The following is a 24,104-nucleotide window of genomic DNA, read 5'->3' as shown; positions in this document are numbered from 1 at the left end:
AATAATCCAATTTTATTTAATTTTATTACTACATAATTGTAGTCATTTTGCAGTGGACTACTACCGTTATCATGACAGAAAATAATAATACATTTTAGATAAATATATACAATAGATTATTATATATGAGGCAAAAAAAAGGGTAAGGTTTCTTAAAGCATGTTGTTTGTTCATTTTTATGACAGTGGTGGTGGCTAATACCAAGTTTATTTCATTTTATTGTACAAAACCTGTAGTAGGCCTACTGGAGCATAAACTTTTACCAATTGCTTTTTTTTAAATAAAGCATATGAATTGTTCTGTATTCTTTAAAATGTTATATTTAATGCTTTACTCTCATGTCTGTAACTGAATGAGTTTCAGCAGTGAGATGTACTTCATCTAAAACTATTTTAAACAACATTGTACAATACTTCAGTACTTAATATTGTACACAGTTTAATGAGTTCCTATTGCTGAACTACATGAAATATTTGTATGAATGTGTGTGTGTGTGTATGTATATAGATAGATAGATAGATAGATAGATAGATAGATAGATAGATAGATAGATAGATAGATGTATAAACTATTGTGTATGTGTATATGTTAAACTATTCAGATACTTAATGTTGCCAGCAAAAAGTATTAAAGTATTTGGACCCGTAGGTCAAAATACAAGTACTTTATTTTCACCTTATGTCCACTTTAAGCGGATCTGTGATTTTGCACTTACTTTATTTAAATGAATGCATCACAAAGATCATTGTTTCTCTCCAGAGAGCAGTCATGCATGTTTAGTGCTGGAACTCTGGTATGGGCCAAGATGGAAGGACATCCCTGGTGGCCCTGTATGGTTGTTCCTCAACCTCTCACCGGACAGCAGATGAGGGGCCGTGGCCGAGACCAAAGGCTTCACGTTCACTTTTTCGATGAACCACCAACCCGAGGCTGGGTTAACACAAAATACATAAGAGAATACCAAGGTGAGAGCAAGGCTTTGTTTACATTTGAACATATTCTTCAAACATTGTAGGTAAAATATCAAATATTATTCAAATGTGTGTAATACTTTATTCTGACCTTACTTGTTATTCTTTTAAGGCTCTGATAGCGCAGATGCCAAATCCGGAGGCGTGTTCTTCAGCGGTAAGCCTGTGATACGCAAAGCAATGGAGCTGGCAGATGCTGCAATGAAGCAGAGTCCTGAGCAGAGACTGAAGATGTCCGTGTGCATGGATCCCTCAGATGAAGAAGAAGAAGAGGAGGAGGATGAGGAGATGGATGTGAGCAAACACTAGATCAAAGAAAGTTAATGTTCACATAAAAGATGCATTTAGTTTTAATGGGATATTTCAGCCAAACATTTAATTTCGCTCATAATTTACTTGTCTTAAGTCTTTCCAAATCTGTATGACTTTCTTTCTTCCATGATTTTGAAGAATGTTACCATGCAGCATATAGTGTCTAATAATTCACCATAAAAGTAGTTCATACGACTTAATGTGCAATATTCCCTAACTCTTCTGAAGTCATTCAATCGCTTTGAGTGAAGAACAGACTGGAATTAAAGTCGTTATTTACTGAGAAGATGTAAGCGTGCAAACAGACTGGTCTTTTTTGGTCATTAATATTTTCATCATCTGAAAAAAAGCTTTAAATACACCAATAATTTGCCCCAGGATTTGTCCCGGGATCGTTTGATTTTGGTTCATTCACATCGCCAGTGATTTTCCGGAATCGTTTTGCGCACATTCACACACATCTCGTAAAGACACGTGACACCGATGTGCCATGTAATGTCTCCACAGCGTCTTAAGTTCGCTCATGATCTGCGATTCCTCTCTCGAGAAACCACGCTTATGCATTTTTTAATTTTTTTTTATTCTATCATAAACTAGCGCATCACGTACCGTTCCACTAAGCTTGCGTACGATCTCAGCTTCAGCGTCATCACTACAACACACCCCTTATGGCATTGATTACGGCTTTTGTTCACACAGGGCGCATTCCGGAACTGATCCCGGCAATGTTACTAGGTCCCCATTCCGGGATTGATCTCGAAATCAATCCTGGGACGTGTATGCGTTCACACAGAAGGCATTCGGGCAATTTTATGGCAATTTTTCCGGGATAAACTAGCTGTGTGAAAGGGGCTTAAAATTTCTCCTTTTAAATTTCTAAGAAATTAAGTCATGCATTTTCTTAATTTCATGAAATATTTTATCATAGGTTGAGAAATCAACTCTATCAGATGTGGAAATGTCTGAGGAAGAGGCTGAAGAAAAGGTGAAGCCCAGCCGACGTTCATCTCGTGCCGCGGCTGAAAATGGTCAGAAGTCGAAGCGTCGGCGCATTGTGGTGGCATCTGACAGCGATGACTCCGGTGAAGAGTTCAACCCTGAGAAAGCAAAAGTAAGCAGTGACGAGGAAGACGACGAGGAGGAGGAGGAGGTGGTGAGTAGCGGGGCTGAGGAAGAAGAAAGCGAGCAGGAGCCCGAACCAGAAAGCCCTGTGAAACCGGTCAAGCGCAAACGTCCTTTAGAGAAGCCTGATAAATCACAGACCAAACTAGATATCCCAAAACGAGCACCTGCGACTTTACCATCCGTGACGTCCAACACCAAATCTCGACTCTCTGCTTTCTCTGCCCCGGACAACTTCGAAAGTCAGAGTACCAGTGCAAACGGGACGGAGGGAGGATCTACTGTGTGGGACCATGAGAAACTCGACTGGCTGCTGGACGGCAAGAGAAAGGATGCGCAGCGTAAACGACAATCGGATGAAAACTACGACCCCACGACTCTATACGTTCCCGATGATTTCCTTAACAGGACAACGCCTGGAATGCGCCGTTGGTGGCAGCTGAAGTCTGAGATGTTCGATACCGTACTGTTCTACAAAGTCGGAAAGTTCTACGAGCTCTACCATATGGACGCAGTGATTGGCGTCAACGAACTCGGCCTCACCTTCATGAAGGGCGCTTGGGCCCATTCAGGCTTTCCAGAGATTGGCTTCGGACGCTTCTCAGACGTACTCGTGCAAAAGGGCTACAAAGTGGCTCGCGTGGAACAGACCGAGACCCCTGATATGATGGAAGCACGATGCAAGAAAATGTCCTCGCGTCCCACCAAATTTGACCGTGTCGTCAAGCGAGAGGTTTGCCGAATCATCACGCGAGGGACTCAGACCTACAGCGTGCTTGATGGCGCCCCTTCTGAAACTCAAAGTAAATATCTGTTGAGCATTAAAGAGAAGAGCGAGGAGGACAGCGCAGGCCATTGCCACATCTACGGGGTTTGTTTCATTGACACCTCGGTGGGACGCTTCCATGTCGGTCAATTCCAGGATGACCGCCATTGTTCCCGTCTGCGTACTCTGGTTGCACACTATTCTCCTGCCCAGGTTATTTTCGAGAAGGGCAACCCGTCAGCCGAGACATTGAAAATCTTCAAGGCCATTTTGTCTTCCACTTTACAAGAAGGCCTCAATGCTGGTTCGCAGTTTTGGGATGCCCAGAAGACCTTGAAGGTCCTTGCTGAGGAAGACTACTTTAAAGAAAGCAAAGCGTCAGCTGATGACGAAAAGGCATCAGTCCTTCCTCCAACTCTCAAAGCTATGACGTCCGAATGTGACGCTCTAAGTCTCACTCCAAAGACGGGTTATGAACTTGCTCTTTCTGCCCTTGGCGGCTGCATGTTTTACCTCAAGAAATGTCTAGTGGACCAGGAGCTTTTTTCCATGGGCAACTTTGAGGAGTATGTTCCTGTCGATGTGGAGATGGAGCAGGCTGGGGGAGCGTCTTGTTTTTTTGCCCAGACCCGTCAAAAAATGGTGTTGGATGGAGTGACCCTTGTTAACCTTGAGATCCTTCAGAATAGCTCAACCGGCGGTCCTGAGGGAACCCTGCTTGAACGATTGGACACGTGTTGCACTCCCTTCGGCAAACGGTTGTTGAAGCAATGGCTCTGCGCCCCTCTTTGTAATCCATCCTCCATCGGTGATCGCTTAGATGCTTTGGAGGACCTGATGGGCGCTCCATCCCAAATGACCGAAGTCACCGACCTACTAAAGAAGCTTCCGGATCTCGAAAGGCTACTCAGCAAGATCCACAGCATGGGTACTCCTGTAAAAGGACAAGACCACCCGGACTCCCGAGCCGTTCTGTACGAGGAGGTCGTCTACAGCAAACGTAAGATCGCTGACTTTCTCGCGGCACTTGAGGGCTTTAAAGTAATGAAAGAAATCGCGTCGCTCATGGAGCCCGTCACCGAAGGCTTTCGATCAAAATTAATGCGCCAAGTGGTGCTCCTCAAGACAGAAAATGAAGATGGGCTTTTCCCCGACCTTTCGCCAGAGCTCAAACGTTGGGACAAAGCTTTCGACCATCAAAAAGCTCGAACCACAGGTGTCATAACTCCAAAAGCTGGCTTTGATCCGGAGTACGACCAAGCCCTAGACGGAATTAAAGACTGCGAGAAAGGCCTGCAGGAATACCTGGACCGACAGAAGAGGAGATTGGGATGCAAGAATCTATCATACTGGGGAACGGGAAGGAACCGCTACCAGCTGGAAGTCCCTGACAGTGTTTCCGAGAGGAGTGTGCCAGAGGAGTACGAGGTGAGGTCCACGAAGAAGGGCTGGAAGCGTTACTCTACCAAAGAGATCGAGCGGCTGTTTTCAGAGATACAGAGCTGGGAAGACAAGAGAGACGCAGCGCTTAAGGATTGCATGAGAAGACTCTTCTACAATTTCGACAAGAATTACAAAGACTGGCAGACAGCTGTTGAGTGCATGGCTGTACTTGGTAAGAAAAAAAAATGAACTCTATTCCCTGGTTTCACAGACAAAGCTTAAGCCTAGTCACAGATTTAAATGCATGTTTGAGCTGTTTCAATTTAAAGTGACATATCTTAAAATATGTCAGTGCCATTGTTTTGCCTCAAGATGCACACCAGTAATGTTTTTTTCTAAGGCACATTTCTTATAGCTACTTAAATATCCTAATTGAACTAAGGCTAATCCTGGCTTAATCTAACTCTAAGCCCTGTCTGTGAAACCAGGCCTATATTTATTTTGTTTAAACTTTCAAAATGGTGGTATTCATAAGACTTGTTTTTACCCTTTCATTAAAAACTATTTCATACAGAATATCATGTATACCGTACTTTACATCAATAATGGCAACATGCTCTCTTCATTCATATTTTTTCAACTCCTAGCTGAAAATAAGCTGTTTTTCATATTTGACTGTAGTTTATACAGCTATTCTTTACGGATAGGTTGTCAAAGGATTAATTTGAGCTAGTTTCTAGTTACAAGTGCATTTAAATGCATTACTAAATCCTGATTGAAGAAAAACGTCTTACTAAAAACCTGTTTTAAAGGTTTACATGTAAATCAGTTGGCTAAAAAACATTTAATGTTATTTTCCTCAAAATAGCCACAAACAGAATGGTTGTATGCGCAATTACAACAAGCCATGGAAGCCATTTTGTTTAATTTGAAATGTACTTTCTTTCTTTTTTCTGAATTTTAACATTTTTGAGAATCGTGGAATGTTTTGGACCACAGAAAAGTAGAACATTTTCCCCAAAAATGCCTGAAATAAGTTTAAACCAAGTACTTGTGACATTGGTACTAGAATGATGTTTGGTAAAATGATATGTTTTCTGTTGTTGTCACCACCAGATGTGCTGTTGAGCATGTCCCGGTACAGTCAGAGCGGCGACGGGCCCATGGCGAGACCAGAGATGGTTCTTCCGGGTGACGGGTCTCAGTCGCACCCCTTCCTGGATTTGAGAGCGTCCCGTCACCCTTGTGTCACCAAGACCTTCTTCGGTGATGACTTCATTCCCAATGACATCTTCATCGCTTGCCCTAGCGGTGAAGAAGAAGAGGGTCAAGATAATGATAAAGCACTTGCCCCATGTGTGTTAGTCACCGGGCCAAACATGGGAGGCAAGTCCACCTTAATGAGACAGGTGAGTGTTGGAAATCAATATTCAAGATGACAAAAACAATATTCATGGTGTGTTAATTAAATTAAAAATCTACTAAATACAGATTCACAGTCTATTTGATGTGACATTGTGTTGCAAAGGCAGTAGATGAAATGTCTTATGTTTGAAAATAATTCTGAACCGGCTCAAAATAATTTATTTGAACTGAATCGTGGCCAAATTTCATTGTGCATGTAGTAAAGGATTGTAATCGAATCATTGTCAGAGCAAATATTTTCACCCATACAACCCTAATCATTTAATAATGACTGACTGTAGTCTAGGTAAACTTGATGTGTTCAGCAGCTGTTCAGGCAGGAAGAAGGATGTGGTTTGAGCTCCTATTTCTGGAAATGCAGGTTTCTACATCATTTTCAGAATGTTTAGTTGTTTAGGCCTGGAAATTCTGTCATGCATAATATTAATAAAATCATGAAAGTCTTTGGCATTTTTATATTTTGTATACATTATTTTTTTTATTTTTTTTTAAAGGCATGGAAAACTCAAAAGGAGATTATCTGAGATTTGTAAAATGTTGTATTCAATTTATGGTATATGTACACATACTGGATTTATGACGTATTCATTGAGAGAATATGTGGAATATTTGTACTTTTAAGAACTAATTTCTCTCACTGCAGGACTATTGAAGTAACCTAAAGTGTTAAAGAGGACATATTAAAGGGATACTCCACTTTTTTCGGAAATAAGCTCATTTTACATCTCCCCCAGAGTTAAACAGTTGAGTATTACCGTTTTAGAATCCATTCAGCCGAACTCCGGGTCTGACGGTACCACTTTTAGCATAGCTTAGCACAGATCATTGATTCTGATGAGTCCAGTAGCATTTCTTTCAAAATGACCAAAGAGTTTCAATATTTTTCCTATTTAAAACTTGACTCTTCTGTAGTTAAACCGTGTACTAAGATCGACGGAAAATGAAAAGTTGCGATTTTCTAAGCCTATATGACTAGGAACTACTCTCATTCCAGCGTAATAATCAAGGAACTGTGCGGCTGTACCATGAGTGCAGCAGGCGTAGTGATATGACGCAGCGCCTGAAAATAGGTCTAATAGGTTAGACAAACTTAGTCCCGGTCACGTTGGAAGAAGTTACCGAGCTGGGGACTATTTTCAGGCGCTGCGTCATATCATTACGCCTGCTGCACCCATGGTACAGCCGCACAGTTCCTTGATTATTACGCCGGAATGAGAGTAGTTCCTAGCCATATAGGCTTAGAAAATCGCAACTTTTCATTTTCCGTCGATCTTAGTACACGGTTTAACTACAGAAGAGTCAAGTTTTAAATAGGAAAAATATTGAAACTCTTTGGTCATTTTGAAAGAAATGCTACTGGACTCGTCTGAATCAATGATCTATGCTAAGCTATGCTAAAAGTGGTACCGTCAGACCCGGAGTTCGGCTGAATGGATTCTAAAACGGTAAAACTCAACTGTTTAACTCTGGGGGAGATGTAAAATGAGCTTATTTCCGAAAAAAGTGGAGTATCCCTTTAAGCCTTTGTTTTTGGGGTCTTCTAGATTAGGTTTTCATGCTTGAATTTTCAACAAACACATTCTCCATTGTTGCAGCTCCTCTCTTCCCAGTCTGTCAGTAACGTTCTGTTCATGTCTCTATGAAGTCCCTCCTTCTGAAAGCACGCTGTGCTCTAATTGGTCGGCTGGATCAGTGTGTTGTGATTGGTCAAGCGCTTCGAGTGTGTTTGGGAAATGTCCCGCCCCTTACCATAACCACCAGTTTCAACAAACTACAAACTAGCTCAACCAGGCCCCGCCCCTTTATTTAGCATATTCATTATTTAAATGAGGAATATTTTGACATGTTCGTTCCCGGAAGAAACTCAAGACTACAATGGAGGCGTTTCAGGGAGTTCAGAAACACTGACACTGATATAGAGAAGAACTCCCGCTGGAGGAAACCTTTATCAACATCACACACTAAAGAAAGTTGAACATGCAAAATAACATAATAGGACCATTCTTGACTTTTTGTCAACTGCCTGTTAAGTAGAAATAAATTAATATGCAGATTCTTTCAGATTTTCTTCTTTATAATATGTCCATGTGTTTCAGTGTGGTCTGGTGGTGATCTTGGCCCAGCTGGGCTGTTACGTTCCTGCTGAGAGTTTGCGTCTCACTCCTGTGGACCGAGTGTTCACTCGTCTCGGCGCCTCTGATCGTATAATGTCGGGTAAGTTGCCGCTTGCTTCTTCCCCATTCAGTGTTCATCTGTGAGCTTTACTCTCAATACTTGATCTATCATGTTTTCTAGGTGAAAGTACGTTCTTCGTGGAGCTCAGCGAGACTGCTAGCATACTTTTGCACGCCACCAACCACTCCCTCGTCCTGCTCGATGAACTGGGTAAATGATCTGTTCATCTCACATTAAACTTTGTAACCACACTAAATGTGAAACAGAAGTTATTAGAGAATATCTGGGTGTAAATCCTCAAGAAACTCGTCTCCATACCGGCGTGACTCCGATCTTCAACCTGATGGAACTGGATAATATTCTGAATGTTCTGATCCAATCTGACTCCTGACCTGTAATGCTGCCTGAATCATAATCATACACTCGTTCGTTGGCCAGAGCAGAACTGAGCGACTGAGCCTGGGTTCTCCCAAGGTTTTTTTCTCCATTCTGTCACTGATGGAGTTTTGGTCGCCTTTTTCGCCTTTGGCTTTTGGCTTGCTTAGTTGGGGACATTTAACTTAAAGGGATATTTCACCGCTGGAAAGATGAATGTGTATTTAAATTGGGTCATTTATGTAGTAGAAGTGTGAAATTATTTTAGAAGTTGGTGCCTTCTAGACTGAGAAAAGCCAGAAAATGTATTTTTGGCTCATGTGGATGAAAGACAACAACTCCCAGAATGCACTTGCTTCGCTGCCCTACGAGGCCACTCCCAAGCCACGCCTACCGGTTACAGAGGGCAGTGTCGGAAGAAATGATACAACTAGGCTACTAGTCGACTCGTAACTGAAAAGACGGCGTTTTATCGTGAGATCCCCCTATGGGCGGGTTGAAGACATGCGGGACGAGCTCCTCCTACTGGCTGGAGTCTCTCGCCTCTGCACAAAAAAGCCTCTGATGATGAAGCTAAATGACGATTTTTGCTCATCTGAGGTTTTTTTCCAGACACACAATACAGAAATCTCTCGTCTCAGGGGGACATGAGGGAGGGAAGCACGGTCACTCGAAAATACTACTGGGTTTCAACTGATACAAAGCTTAATGCTAATCGGTGAAATATCCCTTTAATATTCAACAATATTATTGATCAGCCTGCATTGACACCATTATATGAGAACTGAACTGAGCTGGACGATGACATCACGGATTTCTCCAGAGTGGCTATATATAAATGAACTAAATTAATAACTTTTTTTACAACAACTCTGATTAAATTAAACATCACTGAACTTAAGATGGACTGTGACGCTATTTTCTTCTGGATTATTTTCTTGTTGCATTATTTTCCTGTTATCTATTTAAAGCTGCTTTGACACAATCTATTGAAAAAAGCGCTATAGAAGTGAAGGTGACTTGACTTAAAGTGAGTAAGTTCAGAGCTTTTGTTGTGCTTGACCTGCAGGCCGAGGTACGGCCACGTACGACGGCACGGCCATCGCGAGCGCAGTGGTGAAGGAGCTGTCCGAGAAGATCTGCTGCCGGACCCTGTTCTCCACTCATTACCACTCGCTGGTGGAGGAACACGTCCAGGACCCCGCCGTGAGGCTCGGACACATGGTCAGTTTCAGCGGCTTCATCAGAAACAAAATTACACCACTGAATAAGAGACAAACATATACCAGCTGTCTTTGTATGACTGCTGAACTTTTCTTGCCTTCTAAACCTCATCAGTCACACAGAGTGGCTTTGTGACAGTGATCCTTCCTCCTTTATTGACTCCCAGAATCTTATCTTTCTAGGCCAATGTGGAACATTCTTAGCGCCCTTTCACATCTACCTTGTTTGGTCCGGATTTTCTGACTTTTCAGTTTGATCCGAATCAAAACTACAGGTGTGAAACCTCCCCCGGACTACGTTCCGAACCAAACAGATGAAATTTGGTCAGACGAAAAGAGGTAGTCTCGGTCCGGATCAAACTGAGCAAAGGTTTGGTTCGTTTCTAGTGTGAACACATTTTCTGTATGGTTCAGACTTTCAGACCATTTACAGGAAGTTCCGGTGGTTGCCGCAGGATTGCTTGCAGTCTTCTCCTCCTTTCCTGCCGGCGACGGTTAAATGTTCGCACAATGAGGACGTTCATTTGGCGAATGTGAACTAGCCTCGAGTATAGTTGGCGCTGCAGCGAGTAATGCCATAATAATAACAGTATAGTGGCAACGATATGCATCTGTTCATTCATTCTTGTCAAAGTTACCCGCCGAACTGACAACACGCTGACGTCAGACGCACGTCCATTTACAAACCAATCAATGTCAAGATGCAGCCCACATAGATGATGACGACAGGACGCAAGTACGTCATGTAAAGTTCTTTAGTGCGCTCGCATAATTGCAATGTGAAACCAAACCAAAACTAACCAAATGTATAAAATGCATCAAAACATGAACTTTGGTTCGGACTTTCAGGTGTGAAAACGCCCTTAGACTTGTTCATCATATTGTATCCGAGGCCCTCCTGTCACGTACCAGCACTCTTTACCTTTCCAATACGATTACATATTAGAATAAGGTTTGGGTGTGCTCTTTTACTGTCATATGATGGTCACACACATCTTAAAGATACCATTTCTTCCACACCGCAAAGCACTGTGATTTAAGTAATTGTGTTTAGTGAAAGGATTTTCATTTGTTTCCCTCTCAGGCCTGTATGGTGGAGAATGAATGCGAGGACCCCAGTCAGGAGACCATCACCTTCCTCTACAAGTTCATCTGTGGCGCGTGTCCCAAAAGTTACGGCTTCAACGCAGCCCGCTTGGCAAACATCCCGGAGGAAGTCATCCAGTCGGGCCATAAGAAGGCCCGTGAGTTTGAGAGGAGCACCGTGTCTCTCAGGATATTCAAGTAAGAACATTTATGAACCGTGGTCAGATTGGACTATTTTGCATTGTGACGGTTTCATGACAATTAAAGTAGGGATGCACCGAAACGGAAATTCTGGGCCGAAACTGAAATTTCTAGATGCACTCGTCTGAAAACCCAAACGGGAAATGACTTTACTTTGCTGTGCACGAGTGAAACCTGAGCGCTGACCTTTTTTTCTCTTTCGGCCAAAAACCGGATAATTTCGGTGCATCCTTACAATTAAGCACATTTTTCCTTAAAATGATCAATATCATGCGGCATCTGGGCATTTTTAGTGTTGTAGTTTTTGTCATTATTGTAATACAGTGCTATTGCTGTATTATGAAAATGTCACAAACCCTATTTTTAGAATCATTAGAAGATTTGCAACAGATATTTTTCATCTAATTTCTATAATGGTGAAATATGACCAAGACATGTTATTGGTGATATTCATCTGACTGTTATGAAAGAAAAACATCTCCATTTCTGTCACGAAATAAGTACACTACCATTCAAACATTTGGAAACACTAAGACATTTTTGCTTTTGAAAGAAACTGAACTTTTATTCACCCCAGATGCACTGTAAAGGCATTAATAATGTTGCAAATCACTCTGCTCATAACAGCCCCATGTGCAGCATTCATATCTGTCAGTTGTTTATGAAGAAATTCAGCTGAAGTTTCATATCATGCTTTCTGCAGCACATCCCACAAATCCTTGTTCTTTTGCCCATTTTACTTTTGTCTTATTCGTCAGATGTGTTCTTCATCTCAGTCTCACTGTTTTTCAAACTAGAGACTGATGTACCCATCATCCACTTCTCTGTGTACACTCTTAAAAATAAAGGTTCTAAAAGTTTAAGAACCGTAAAAGAACCATTTTTGGTTCCCCAAAAGAACCCTTCAGTGAGCAGCAGTTCTTAAAAGAACTAGGCTATGTTCTTATCGTGAAGGTCATTTAAAAAATTTAAAGAACCTTTAGTGGAATGGAAAGATTCCGTGGATGTTAAAGGTTCTAAATGGAACCATTGATGCCAATAAAGAACCTTTATTTTTAAGAGTGCTGTTTGCTTTCAGGACAGTAACTGTATCAGACTGATGTGTTTCTAGAACAGTGTGTTTGTGTTTTGCCATTTTTAAAGGGGTGGTATAATGCCCTTTTCACAAGATGTAAAATAAGTCTGTGATGTCCCCAGAGTGTGTGTGTGAAGGTTTAGCTCAAAATACTCAACAGATATTTTTATATAGCATGTTAAAGTTGTCACTTTTTGAGGGTGAGCAAAAACACACTGTTTTTGTGTCTGTCCCTTTAAATGCAAATGAGCTGCTGCTCCCGGCACAGGGGGCGGAGCTTCAACAGCTCCAGTGTTGCACACAGACATGCACTTAAAATTTCAAAAACTTTTAGCCTTTTATGTTCAAAAAGGCTCAAAGAGACTCAAGAAGAAGTGACATGTAGAGAACATTTCTGAATGGATAGTGGATGAATTTATGTAGTTTGTGTAGTTATCTTCTTGTCATTGATTAGCATATTCTGTCATGATAATCTATAAATTGTGGTGGGGTTTATGTAAATTTTAGGGTTAGTGATGTCACTAACCTGGGAGGAATGTGGTGTAGTCTCTACCAGCCGTTTGTTGTAGTCCTTAAAAAGTGATTTCTTTAAAAGCAAATATCTCCCTTTGCTTTGAACTTTGAGCGTTGTAACTTTGCAGATGTTGTTTATGCTCAAACAGCAACATTACACACTAACTAAAGTTAGAAAAGTGAAATCATAATCAACCACCCCTTTAAAAACCAAATGTGTACGTGACGCTGCAGTTGTTTTCAATTGTGATGATAAGGTTTTCTTAGTTGACTATCATGGTTGTTTAAAACTTAATGCAAATAAACACTTACAAATAATGAATGCAATCTCAAAGCTAAATGAAGGCATTAATATGAATGCATTTTCCAAACCTTTGAATACTAGTATGCATTGGCGAATCTAATTGCGTTATTTGTTTTGCCAGGAAGCTGTGCTCATTGGCTGAAGACTCCACAGCTGACCGTGAGCAGTTCTCAGCGCTGGTCCAGATGATCCGCAGCCTGTGATGGAAAACGTTTCGTTTCTGTTTGTGTTGAGCACTTCTGTTCACTATTCCATGAGTTATTATTCACCACGTATAAAGCAAGCAAGCATCTCACTACTGAAATGATCTAATAAAGTTTATTTTTAAAAATGTAACACGTTCCTCTGACTAGGAAATTAAACTTTTGATTAATTACTACCAGCTACATAATGGTTATTGAGTACTTCACAATATATTAAGTCTAGATGTCATGGAACATGCATACAATTCAGGCTGTATGAGAACCCACAGTCACCAAATACAGTTGGATGGAGGGGGAAAAGCACAAAAAAAACTGTACAGATATTCATCAGAGCTTCAAATAAGCAAGAAGCCTCTTAAAAATCTCCAGCAACGTCACTTCGGCTCGCAGCGTTCAGGGTGAAACGGCGCAGGAATGCGACGCATTCGCAAGTCTGGCGCCTCGCGTTTATTTTTTTAATCTTTCCTGATGTCGTCCAATCAGGATAAAGGGGCGGGGACATTATTTAAATCACTTGGGCCAAATCGTTACCACCATCCTGGTGAAAAACCTTTATATCACTTGGACACTTTCCCTTTCAAACTCAAAACATTGCTGGAGAATACTTAGTGTTTCTTTCTCTTTTCTTTTTTTCTTATTTTTTTTTTTTTTCCTCAAATCTCTTTCACAGAAAGAACATATATCCTGCGACATGAGAACAAATACAGCAATCTAAGGTATAAACAACCCCAAAATTAATATACTTAATAAAATAAAAAGACATTCAAGTACATTTAAAGGGATACTCCACTTTTTTCGGAAATAAGCTCATTTTACAACTCCCCCAGAGTTAAACAGATGAGTTTTACCGTTTTAGAATCCATTCAGCCGAACTCCAGGTCTGACGGTACCACTTTTAGCATAGCTTAGCACAGATCATTGATTCTGATGAGTCCAGTAGCATTTCTTTCAAAATGACCAAAGAGTTTCAATATTTTTCCTATTTAAAACTTGACTCTTCTGTAGTTAAACCGTGTACTAAGATCGACGGAAAATGAAAAGTTGCGATTTTCTAAGCCTATATGGCTAGGAACTACTCTCATTCCGGCGTAATAATCAAGGAACTGTGCGGCCGTACCATGGGTGCAGCAGGCGTAATGATATGACGCAGCGCCTGAAAATAGTCCCCAGCTCGGTAACTTCTTCCAACGTGACCGGGACTAAGTTTGTCTAACCTATTAGACCTATTTTCAGGCGCTGCGTCATATCATTACGCCTGCTGCACTCATGGTACAGCCGCACAGTTCCTTGATTATTACGCTGGAATGAGAGTAGTTCCTAGTCATATAGGCTTAGAAAATCGCAACTTTTCATTTTCCGTCGATCTTAGAACACGGTTTAACTACAGAAGAGTCAAGTTTTAAATAGGAAAAATATTGAAACTCTTTGGTCATTTTGAAAGAAATGCTACTGGACTCATCAGAATCAATGATCTGTGCTAAGCTATGCTAAAACTGGTACCGTCAGACCCGGAGTTCGGCTGAATGCATTCTAAAACGGTAAAACTCAACTGTTTAACTCTGGGGGAGATGTAAAATGAGCATATTTCCGAAAAAAGTGGAGTATCCCTTTAAGATTTTTGCTTGAAAATACAAAACTACATGAGAAAGCATTAAAATCAAACCTCAATAACTCAGTCTTTAAAAAAAAAAAAAAAAAAAAAAAAAACTGAAGTGCTGGGTCATTTTTTTCCCCGTACATATACAAGAGTGCGGTGATGGCTGCTTGGAGAACAGGTGCATCATGGGAAGCATTGTGAGTCTACGCTCTAGGTCCGTTTCTCTCGTAATGTGGCTCAAACCGGGGATCCATGCGCTTCACCGTCCTCGTTCATCATCCGCCATCCCACAAATCCTGAGTCGCCACCTTCCCGAACGCCGGTGCGCGATCAACAGGACCGCAGAGTGACTGTGTGTTTGCATTTGTTAAATAGAAATGTTTTCTCTGTCCACGTTTACACAATGTTTGTTTTTTTTTGAATAAAATTGAATTATTTCTAGCGTGTAATCTCATCTGCACTGGACTGAGCACTCAGAGTCTGTAGTTCAGTTGTGCTGCAGTGTGTTGGACTCTATAGGAGGAGCCGAATCGTACAGCGTGTCCGTGTCGTGAGTCGGCTCTCCGGCTAGTGTGCAAGGGTTTGACAACGTCCCTGCACCACAGTCACAGAAAAACCTGCGGAGACAAACACACTCAATCACTACACAACATATACATGTATATAAACATACATACACATCTATCTATAGGTTTAGGGTCCAATTCTCACTATTAACTAGTTGCTTATTAGCATGCATATTACTACTTGTAAAGCACATATTAATGCCTCATTCTGCATGACCATATTCTACATCCCATAAGTGTAAAATATTATCCAAACATTTTTTTTTCAATGAAATTTGGTTGCTAACTGACCTTGTTTTTGGCCAATTATCATAACTATCTTAGAAGTAAACTTAGTACAGATTGACTTTTATATTTATAAAATATACAAGTCCATCTTTTTATAAAAATAATAAAAAAATAATATATATATATATATATATATATATATATATATGCGCATGCATGTTTCAATGCATATATGCAATTACGTAATAAAATAATTATAGGGCCACTGCATTTTTAGCTAGTAACGATTTCATTTACAAAAAAAAAGTTTGAATCATATTTTACAGGTAAAAAAAAAAGTTTTTTTTTTTTTTACATAATATTGGATTTGGATTATTTAATTTTTTTAAATCAGCATAAATTATTGGCAGAGAGACAGATACTATCATGACGTGTACTTGTACTTAGAAATAAAAAAAAATTCCCAACATTAACGCAATTTTCAGGAGAAAACGTGCTTAAAAATAGGCTTTTTATTTATTTTTTTATGCAAAATGATATTTTGGCAATAAATGCAAAGCAAGCTCATAGTAAGATTTAGAGGGCATGACTGACCTATCATGTCTAATAAATTCTACGTCGTGCCCTTGATGACACTTCTTGATGCAGTTCACACAGATGGCGTTGCGGTCTGTCGTGTTACAGGTGTGACACCTGCACGGAAGAACAGAGCAGTGAGAAAGCAGCCGCTAACGTCCCACGCAGACTCAAATGGGTATTCCCGAGGAGCGTTACCTGTAAAAATCGTGCATTGGATAGCTGGTGTAACTGGAAATCTTGTACAGGCACTGACCTCTGCTCACCGCTTTCTCAATGGCATCCTGGTTGTTCATGATTTTGTTGTCTGTGAAGAAGATTAAAGGGGAACACGGTTCACTTCATGTTCACTGGATCATTTAATAAGCAAGTTCAAAACGCGTTCGGTTTACCTTTCATTGTGACGTTGACGCCAGACGCGAGAAACAATCCACCGAAGCGATTGTTGAAAATCTGATTGCCTTCTAATGTTGCCGTTGCGTGATTTGTGATCTCAATACCTGAAACAGATAGAGGTGAGCAATTACTTGCATATAATAACTACTTAGTAAACATCTTATATCTGTGCGATTCTATATAAACATTTTCAGTTCCGAAAAACCTTTCGTGAAGGTTTTAACAGTTTATACAAAGTGTTGTTAAATTGCATTGAGTAATTTCAAGCTAAATCAATAAATGTCAATATATGCCCACACAAATCTGCAGAAAGACACTAAAAATGTTTACTATAAAAAAATCTTAATAAAAGGGCTGATGATCCTAACAAAACATAAGTGATATTTGTTTATCCATGTGCTTCCTGTTCACTTCCTGAAAGAATGATGTGATTATGTCATCTCTTTTTTTTTTTTACATTTACAGAATAGTGCCTTTTACACTCATGCATAATCTGAGGAAACAACTTCAATAAAATATTTTTTATTTATTTATTTATTTATTTATTTGGACTCTTTTTTTCTTCAAATCAGCATAAATTAATCACAGTACGATAAATAACCAAGTACTTTTGTACTCCTTGTTCTTAGAAATGTCATTTTTTTCTTCCACATTGATACAAATTTGAGGAGAAAATATGCTTCATTGTAAAAAAAAAAAAAATTATAAATATTTATAATATTTATTTATATAAAATATATATCTTAATGGTACTACCAGAATGGCTTCATGCAAAACAATTAGTATATATATATATATATATATATATATATATATATATATATATATATATATATATATATAAAAGATTTTCTGAAAAAAGAAAATGAAAAAAAAGTGCAGAGAGCTTATGTAAATTTTTCCATTTTAAAATGTCCATATGCTAATAGAGAAATGGGAAACACATGAATGGGAGACAGACGGAAAAAAAACTTAAAAAATAAAATAAAGTTCAATTGATGTTTAGAAAATATCTCATTAAATATGTCTAAAAACGTCCTGGGTTACACTTTATTTTAAAGGGATACTCCACTTTTTTCGGAAATATGCTCATTTTACATCTCCCCCAGAGTTAAACAGTTGAGTTTTACCGTTTTAGAATCCATTCAGCCGAACTCCGGGTCTGACGGTACCACTTTTAGCATAGCTTAGCACAGATCATTGATTCTGATGAGTCCAGTAGCATTTCTTTCAGAATGACCAAAGAGTTTCAATATTTTTCCTATTTAAAACTTGACTCTTCTGTAGTTAAACCGTGTACTAAGATCGACGGGAAATGAAAAGTTGCGATTTTCTAAGCCTATATGACTAGGAACTACTCTCATTCAGGCGTAATAATCAAGGAACTGTGCGGCTGTACCATGAGTGCAGCAGGCGTAATGATATGACGCAGCGCCTGAAAATAGGTCTAATAGGTTAGACAAACTTAGTCCCGGTCACGTTGGAAGCAGTTACCGAGCTGGGGACTATTTTCAGGCGCTGCGTCATATCATTACGCCTGCTGCACCCATGGTACAGCCACACAGTTCCTTGATTATTACGCTGGAATGAGAGTAGTTCCTAGCCATATAGGCTTAGAAAATCGCAACTTTTCATTTTCCGTCGATCTTAGTACACGGTTTAACTACAGAAGAGTCAAGTTTTAAATAGGAAAAATATTGAAACTCTTTGGTCATTTTGAAAGAAATGCTACTGGACTCATCAGAATCAATGATCTGTGCTAAGCTATGCTAAAAGTGGTACCGTCAGACCCGGAGTTCGGCTGAATGGATTCTAAAACGGTAAAACTCAACTGTTTAACTCTGGGGGAGATGTAAAATGAGCTTATTTCCGAAAAAAGTGGAGTATCCCTTTAAGGTGTCATTGTTACAGTGATTAATCTTAATTAACATGTACTTACTATAGAGTTAGGGTGGGATTGGGGTTTGGTTGAGGGTTAATTGCATGTAATTATGCATAATTTACTGTTATTACTATAGTACATGTAACATATGTAACAAGGACACTGTAAAATAAAGTGTTCCCACTTCCTGTTCAAAAAATGACTTTACCAGCAGCAAATCCGTCGAATATCCTGTTCTTGCGCAGCACTGGGTGACTGTTAGTGCTGATGAGGACTCCCGCCTGGGCGTTCCTGAAGATATCGTTCTCTTCCAACAACCCTACAACATACAAACACAACATCATAATGCTGAATGTTACCCCTCGTCTACCAGAAGGGTTGGTGTTCTGGTCCAGGTCACAAACCGGCTGTGTGTTTCCACAGACTTCATGCTGTGACGTGTCGTTTACCTGACTATAACAGTCTAAAACAACATTGCGCATGCCAGTATTTGTGCAGGCAGAGTGGCATTTGTTTTGCTGTTCACAGTATCGGGTGTGATTCGCATAAACACCCAGTCCTCTCAATCTGCCCTTTTCAGAGATATACTGAAACTGAAACTGTTGATTCACTCTCTCTCACATGCATAGTTTTATATATTTAGATATAAAGACATTGCACCATAAACAATGTGGTGCCATGTTTGAGACCAGCAAGTCTATAAGAGCGGGGGTTAAACCGATGAAGAAGAGCGTCACCTCGTCCTCCGTTGAATATACAGATACCCCCGTCCCTGCCGTCGTGGATCTTGTTCCTGCGGAGCGTGGGGTTGCTGTCGGTCTTGATCCAAACCCCTGCCATGGCGTTATCAAAGATCTCGTTGTCTTCAATAAAGCCTAAACCTGAGAAGAGATTACGAGGACGCTTATTTCTCGGATTGAAATAGAAATATCAGCCTTTATATCATTAAAGACAGATCAAAAGGGTTATGATGGAGAGATTACCTGAATTGTAAACAAGAATTCCTCCATTTTGTCCACCCCAGATCTTATTCCTCCTAATTTTGGGATTGCTGCCAGTTCTACAAAAAGAAATGCAAAAAACAAAAACAAAACATTTACGTCACTACTATAAAAAAAAAAAAAAAAAGTAATTTTATAAACCCACAAGTCTGGCAAAAATCAATCACGATTATTTAACTCATTTACTTTGGAAATGTCACGCATTTATTAAACTTCTAAAACAAACTTGTCTTTTTAACAGGACGACTTTGAAAATAAATGCAATAATAAAAATAGACAAAATAAATTATATAATTAAATCATTTAAAAGAAATATTCATAATAAATGTATGCAGAAGTGTTGAAAGTGAGAGCATCATTGCGGAACGGAATAAGGCACAATAATCATCTTGTCTCGATTATCATATTAGTTGAAAGCCAGAATCGTAACTGAAAATACAATAAATAACTGAAATAAAATTGGCCACTGACCTGATCTGAACTCCAGAGTACATGTGGTTATAGATGTCATTGTCTTCTAGCACTCCGTGACCATTGTCATAGAAATAAACGCCCACCTGCGGACAAACACACATTTAACGCATCACTAACAAGATCTGGATGTTATCTTGAGCACTAGTCCGCCCCATGTGCTCACGCGTATGCCATGTTTGGTGTTTTGAATGGGAATGTTTGCATGAGAGCCTTTGGAAGCAGGATACACACACTGAGTGAGAGAACGGAGGAGTACACACCTGTTTTCCGCTGTGTATTCTGTTCCTGCGGAGCACAGGTGTGCTGCCCGTGGTCACCCACACGCCGGCCAGTGTGTTGCTGTACACCTCGTTCTCCTCGATCACACCCTGACCCTTCTCATGCTGACAAACCAGAGACAAATCAGGGACTGTGAGTCTCTGCCGGTGGTTTAGTGAACAACCTGCTCATTAGGACTAGAACAGGGTTTCCCAAACGGGAGTTCGAGAGACACCATGAAATCACAATATTGCAGTATTTATTATAAATGATTTTTCCGTGCACATCTTTTTTTCTTTTTTTTATTCATACGCCCTCATCATTTTTAATCAAAATAATTCCCCCTCCCTCCTCCCATCTCTTCTCTTCCCTGATGTTGGGTTTTTTCCCGATATATTTTGTCTGACATTATATTATGTTTTTTTGGAATCTAGTGGATATTAGTGAATTTTTTATATTTGTCTTTTTTTTATATTTTGATTTTGTTATAGATTGCTGGTGTATTTGAACTGCATAGAGTTTGATTTAAATGTGTCTTGCATTTATAGATTCTCTTGATATTGTTAAAGATTTTAAATTTCCCCTCAAGAAAACACTAATCCGGTATTCTGATAACGTCATAACTAATTGATTGCAGTATAAAATGACTCTGAGTGTGTAGTGCCTAGGCCTCGTATGATTTTTGCAAGTTGAATTATTTCCGCATCCAAAGAGCACTGAGATACAGACTTTACAACCCAGTAGCACTTTTTGCATCTTGTGTTCTATTTACTACAAAAAAAAGATGAAATATTTAGTTTTTTTGCATGTCATGTGACCATCAACCAACATCAGAGAACCATGAACATGTGAGTGTGTTGTTAAAAGATGAATCAGAACATGTCTGGTGGATGCTCTGGCCTGTTCACTCACCACATAGATGCCTCCATGCTGTCCGTCGTGGATCTTGTTGTGCCGGACGATCGGGCAGCTGTTGGTCCGGATCTGGATTCCCGCTAAAGCGTTGCCATAGATGTCATTCCCTTCGATGAGACCTCGGCCGTCGCCGAATATGTAAACACCACCCTGGTTGCCATTAAATATGGCGTTACCCCTGCGATCGATCAGAAGGGAGATTATCACTTTGCAGGAACAGTATTACTGTATGTACTGATATGATTAGACTGCAGAAATGATATACTCCATGTCTATTATTGAGTCCCTCACCTGATCGTGGGGTCGCTGTTTGAGGTAATCCACACACCCGCAAAGTTGTTTGCATAGATCTTGTTCTCGATGAACTGGCCTCGGCCCTTCTCGTGCACGTAGATGCCGCCCGTCTGTCCGTGATGGATCTCGCAGCGCACTACTGTAGGGTTAGCATACGCCTTCACCTCGAAACCTGCTATCCGGTTCCTGTGGATGTTGCAGCTCTCGAAGTAGCCCTGCAGAGGGAGCCAGAGAGTCACGAGACACACACTTCAACTGAGCTGCACTAGTGTTAGCCATGGTCAGAATTACATGCTACTCTTGCTCCAAATGCAGTGTGTACTGTGCAAGTGTGCATGTTTTCTGTAAACTACAGAACTAGGACATTTTTACCCCAAAAAAAAAAAGGTACAAATGCAAACTGTAAAAAAATAATGCAAAGATGCATGCCACAGTATAAAACCTTTATAGTTGTACATACTATTTAAATAATAATAATAAATAGGTATATACTTTAGCATGCAGTATATCCAAAAGTAGTATGCTACGATGACTGCAAGTAGCAGTTAGAAGTTATTTTACAAATTAAATCCATTTTTGTTTACAAATGGTGATCAAATAATGTTTATTACAAGTATTAACCAAAAATCCTCATGTCTATTATTCCTAGTTTATCTCACTGTATAGTGGAATACTTCACAATGTAGGATACAGTGTATAGTGCACATACTGAAAGAGTAAGAGTGGTATGATTATGATATTATGATCATATTCCATTCCAGTGTTGCTATTAGCTAAACAATAACTAAATACCCATAACAATAACTAACTGTTAAAAATTATTGAAAATAAAGCTGAAATAAAATAAAAAATAATATAATATTAGAACTTTACAAAAGTTGCCTTAGCAATTAACTGAAATAAAAGTACTAAAACAGAAGTAAAAATAAAGCTAAATAGAAATACTAAAAAACTAAAACTAATACAAATGACAAACACAAAAAGTTAAACTAAAATTTAAATGAAAACTGAAAATATAAAAAATAAAGCACATTCAAAATATGAATAAATTCTAAAATAGCATCTAAATAATACATTTAAAAAATATATATACATTTCATTAATTAAATAAAATATAAATATTAGATGATAAACTTTAACTTAAAAAACAAACAAAAATTAGAAGTTGCCTTTTTAACTAACTGAAATAAATTAAGTTGAAGGTGAAGTACCAAAATTATCAAAATAGAAATAAAAAATTAAAGCTAAATAGAAATATAAAAAAACCTAATAAAAATGACAAAGCACATAAACTACTAATAACAGCAGGTTAGCTAAAAGGAAAACTAAAAATATATTTAAAATAAATAATATAATAGTATATAAATAATACTAAAATGTTTGGTATTATAACCGTTTCACTCTGAATATCCCTCATGACTTTATGTGTTTAATATCAGTTTGTGGATGACACAGACACCGACACAAACACATATCAGATCCTGTCACTGTGTTGTGCAGAGACACCAAGAGGTTTTACCATGCCGTGGTCAAACGTGAACACGCCGACATCTCTGCCGTGATGGATGTGGTTCCGTCGGATGATGGGATTGCCGTGGTTCTTCACCCAGATCCCTGCTAGAGCATTATTGGAGATCTCGTTGTCTTCGTAAATGCCCTGCAGAGCAAACGGAGAGAGCGGCGGCGTGATTCATCCGCTACAGAGGACCCATCTCACGGTGTATTCGGGACGGAGTTTCATATTACCTGCGCGTGGTCCGTGATATAGAGCCCTACATTCTCACAGTCACTGATGTTACAGTGTTTGATCGTGGGTGAAGCTCCCTGGCCACTTACACACACTGCAGAGCCCACTGCACACAGATAACACACACACAACAGAGCTCAACAGAAGGGCTTTTCAGAAATAATACACAAGATTTGAGCTCATATGCATGTTTACTCACAAAAAGCAATTAATAAGCAGTGCTGTGGAACGCAAAAACGTGCCAATTTAAATACCCAACCAAAATTATTATGATGATGCTTGACTTCTGGACATTCACTATTGAGCACTACAACAAACATGCAATATATTAGTAGTAGTCATAGGTATGAAACAGCTTCAAAAACTGTTTTTTCAACCACACAGTATCGTTATTTCTGTCTGAGATGTATTCATATTTTCACAGAAGTACTGGGATTAAAGTTTACAGTTCGGATATAAACACTGATGTCTACGGGAGAGATCAAAATAGAGTAAATTTACTTTTTGGAAGTAACTTCAAATAAAGATTGAATCAATTATATCGTTACACCAGTAGGTGGCGACAAGTGACTGTTAAAAATTGTATTTGTCATTGAATCATTAATTGAAGAGATGTTCAAAAACACTGATTCACGAGTGAATGTCCATACTTTCCATCCTATATGTGACCCTGGATCACAAAACCAGTCACGTGTCGCACGGGTTTATCTGTGGCAATAGCCAACAATACATTGTATGGGTCAAAATTATCGATTTTTCTTTTATGCCAAAAATCATTAGGATATTAAAGTAAAGATCATGTTCCATGAAGATATTTTGTACATTTCCTACCGTAAATTTATAAAACTTGTATTTTTGTGAGTGAATGCAGCACAATCGTGAACATAAATGAACAACTTTAAAGGAGAATTTCTCAATGTTTAGATTATTTTTGCACCCTCAGATTCCAGATCTTCAAATAGTTGTATCTCTGCCAAATATTGTCCTATCCTAACAAACCATACATCAATGGAAAGCTTATTTATGCAGCTTTCAT

General features: G+C 39.3%; 2 protein-coding genes across 2 annotated transcripts in view; one reads left to right on the top strand and one right to left on the bottom strand.

Annotated features, from left to right (window-relative positions):
• msh6 (mutS homolog 6 (E. coli)) overlaps positions 1–13,313 on the top strand; it is a 14,298-nt gene extending 985 nt beyond the window's left edge. Inside the window, exons 2-10 of the mRNA XM_084390961.1 lie at positions 760–965; positions 1,084–1,265; positions 2,212–4,786; positions 5,671–5,963; positions 8,076–8,193; positions 8,275–8,364; positions 9,599–9,753; positions 10,837–11,036; positions 13,053–13,313. Of these exons, the coding sequence (XP_084247087.1) occupies positions 760–965; positions 1,084–1,265; positions 2,212–4,786; positions 5,671–5,963; positions 8,076–8,193; positions 8,275–8,364; positions 9,599–9,753; positions 10,837–11,036; positions 13,053–13,134 (3,901 nt within the window). The 3' untranslated portion in view covers positions 13,135–13,313. The remainder of the gene's footprint in view (positions 1–759; positions 966–1,083; positions 1,266–2,211; positions 4,787–5,670; positions 5,964–8,075; positions 8,194–8,274; positions 8,365–9,598; positions 9,754–10,836; positions 11,037–13,052) is intronic.
• A 1,429-nt stretch (positions 13,314–14,742) lies between these two features.
• fbxo11a (F-box protein 11a) overlaps positions 14,743–24,104 on the bottom strand; it is a 40,542-nt gene continuing 31,180 nt past the window's right edge. Inside the window, exons 10-22 of the mRNA XM_084390963.1 lie at positions 23,068–23,174; positions 22,841–22,978; positions 21,319–21,536; positions 21,025–21,205; positions 20,115–20,237; positions 19,852–19,937; positions 19,363–19,439; positions 19,117–19,260; positions 18,588–18,698; positions 16,494–16,601; positions 16,300–16,408; positions 16,120–16,218; positions 14,743–15,348 (exon numbers count right to left, since the gene is read on the bottom strand). Of these exons, the coding sequence (XP_084247089.1) occupies positions 15,219–15,348; positions 16,120–16,218; positions 16,300–16,408; positions 16,494–16,601; positions 18,588–18,698; positions 19,117–19,260; positions 19,363–19,439; positions 19,852–19,937; positions 20,115–20,237; positions 21,025–21,205; positions 21,319–21,536; positions 22,841–22,978; positions 23,068–23,174 (1,631 nt within the window). The 3' untranslated portion in view covers positions 14,743–15,218. The remainder of the gene's footprint in view (positions 15,349–16,119; positions 16,219–16,299; positions 16,409–16,493; positions 16,602–18,587; positions 18,699–19,116; positions 19,261–19,362; positions 19,440–19,851; positions 19,938–20,114; positions 20,238–21,024; positions 21,206–21,318; positions 21,537–22,840; positions 22,979–23,067; positions 23,175–24,104) is intronic.

The sequence above is a fragment of the Rutilus rutilus genome (assembly GCF_951802725.1).
Source record: "Rutilus rutilus genome assembly, chromosome: 20".
In the NCBI taxonomy this organism is placed as follows: Eukaryota; Metazoa; Chordata; class Actinopteri; order Cypriniformes; family Leuciscidae; genus Rutilus; species Rutilus rutilus.
This window is presented reverse-complemented; position numbering and strand designations above follow the sequence as displayed.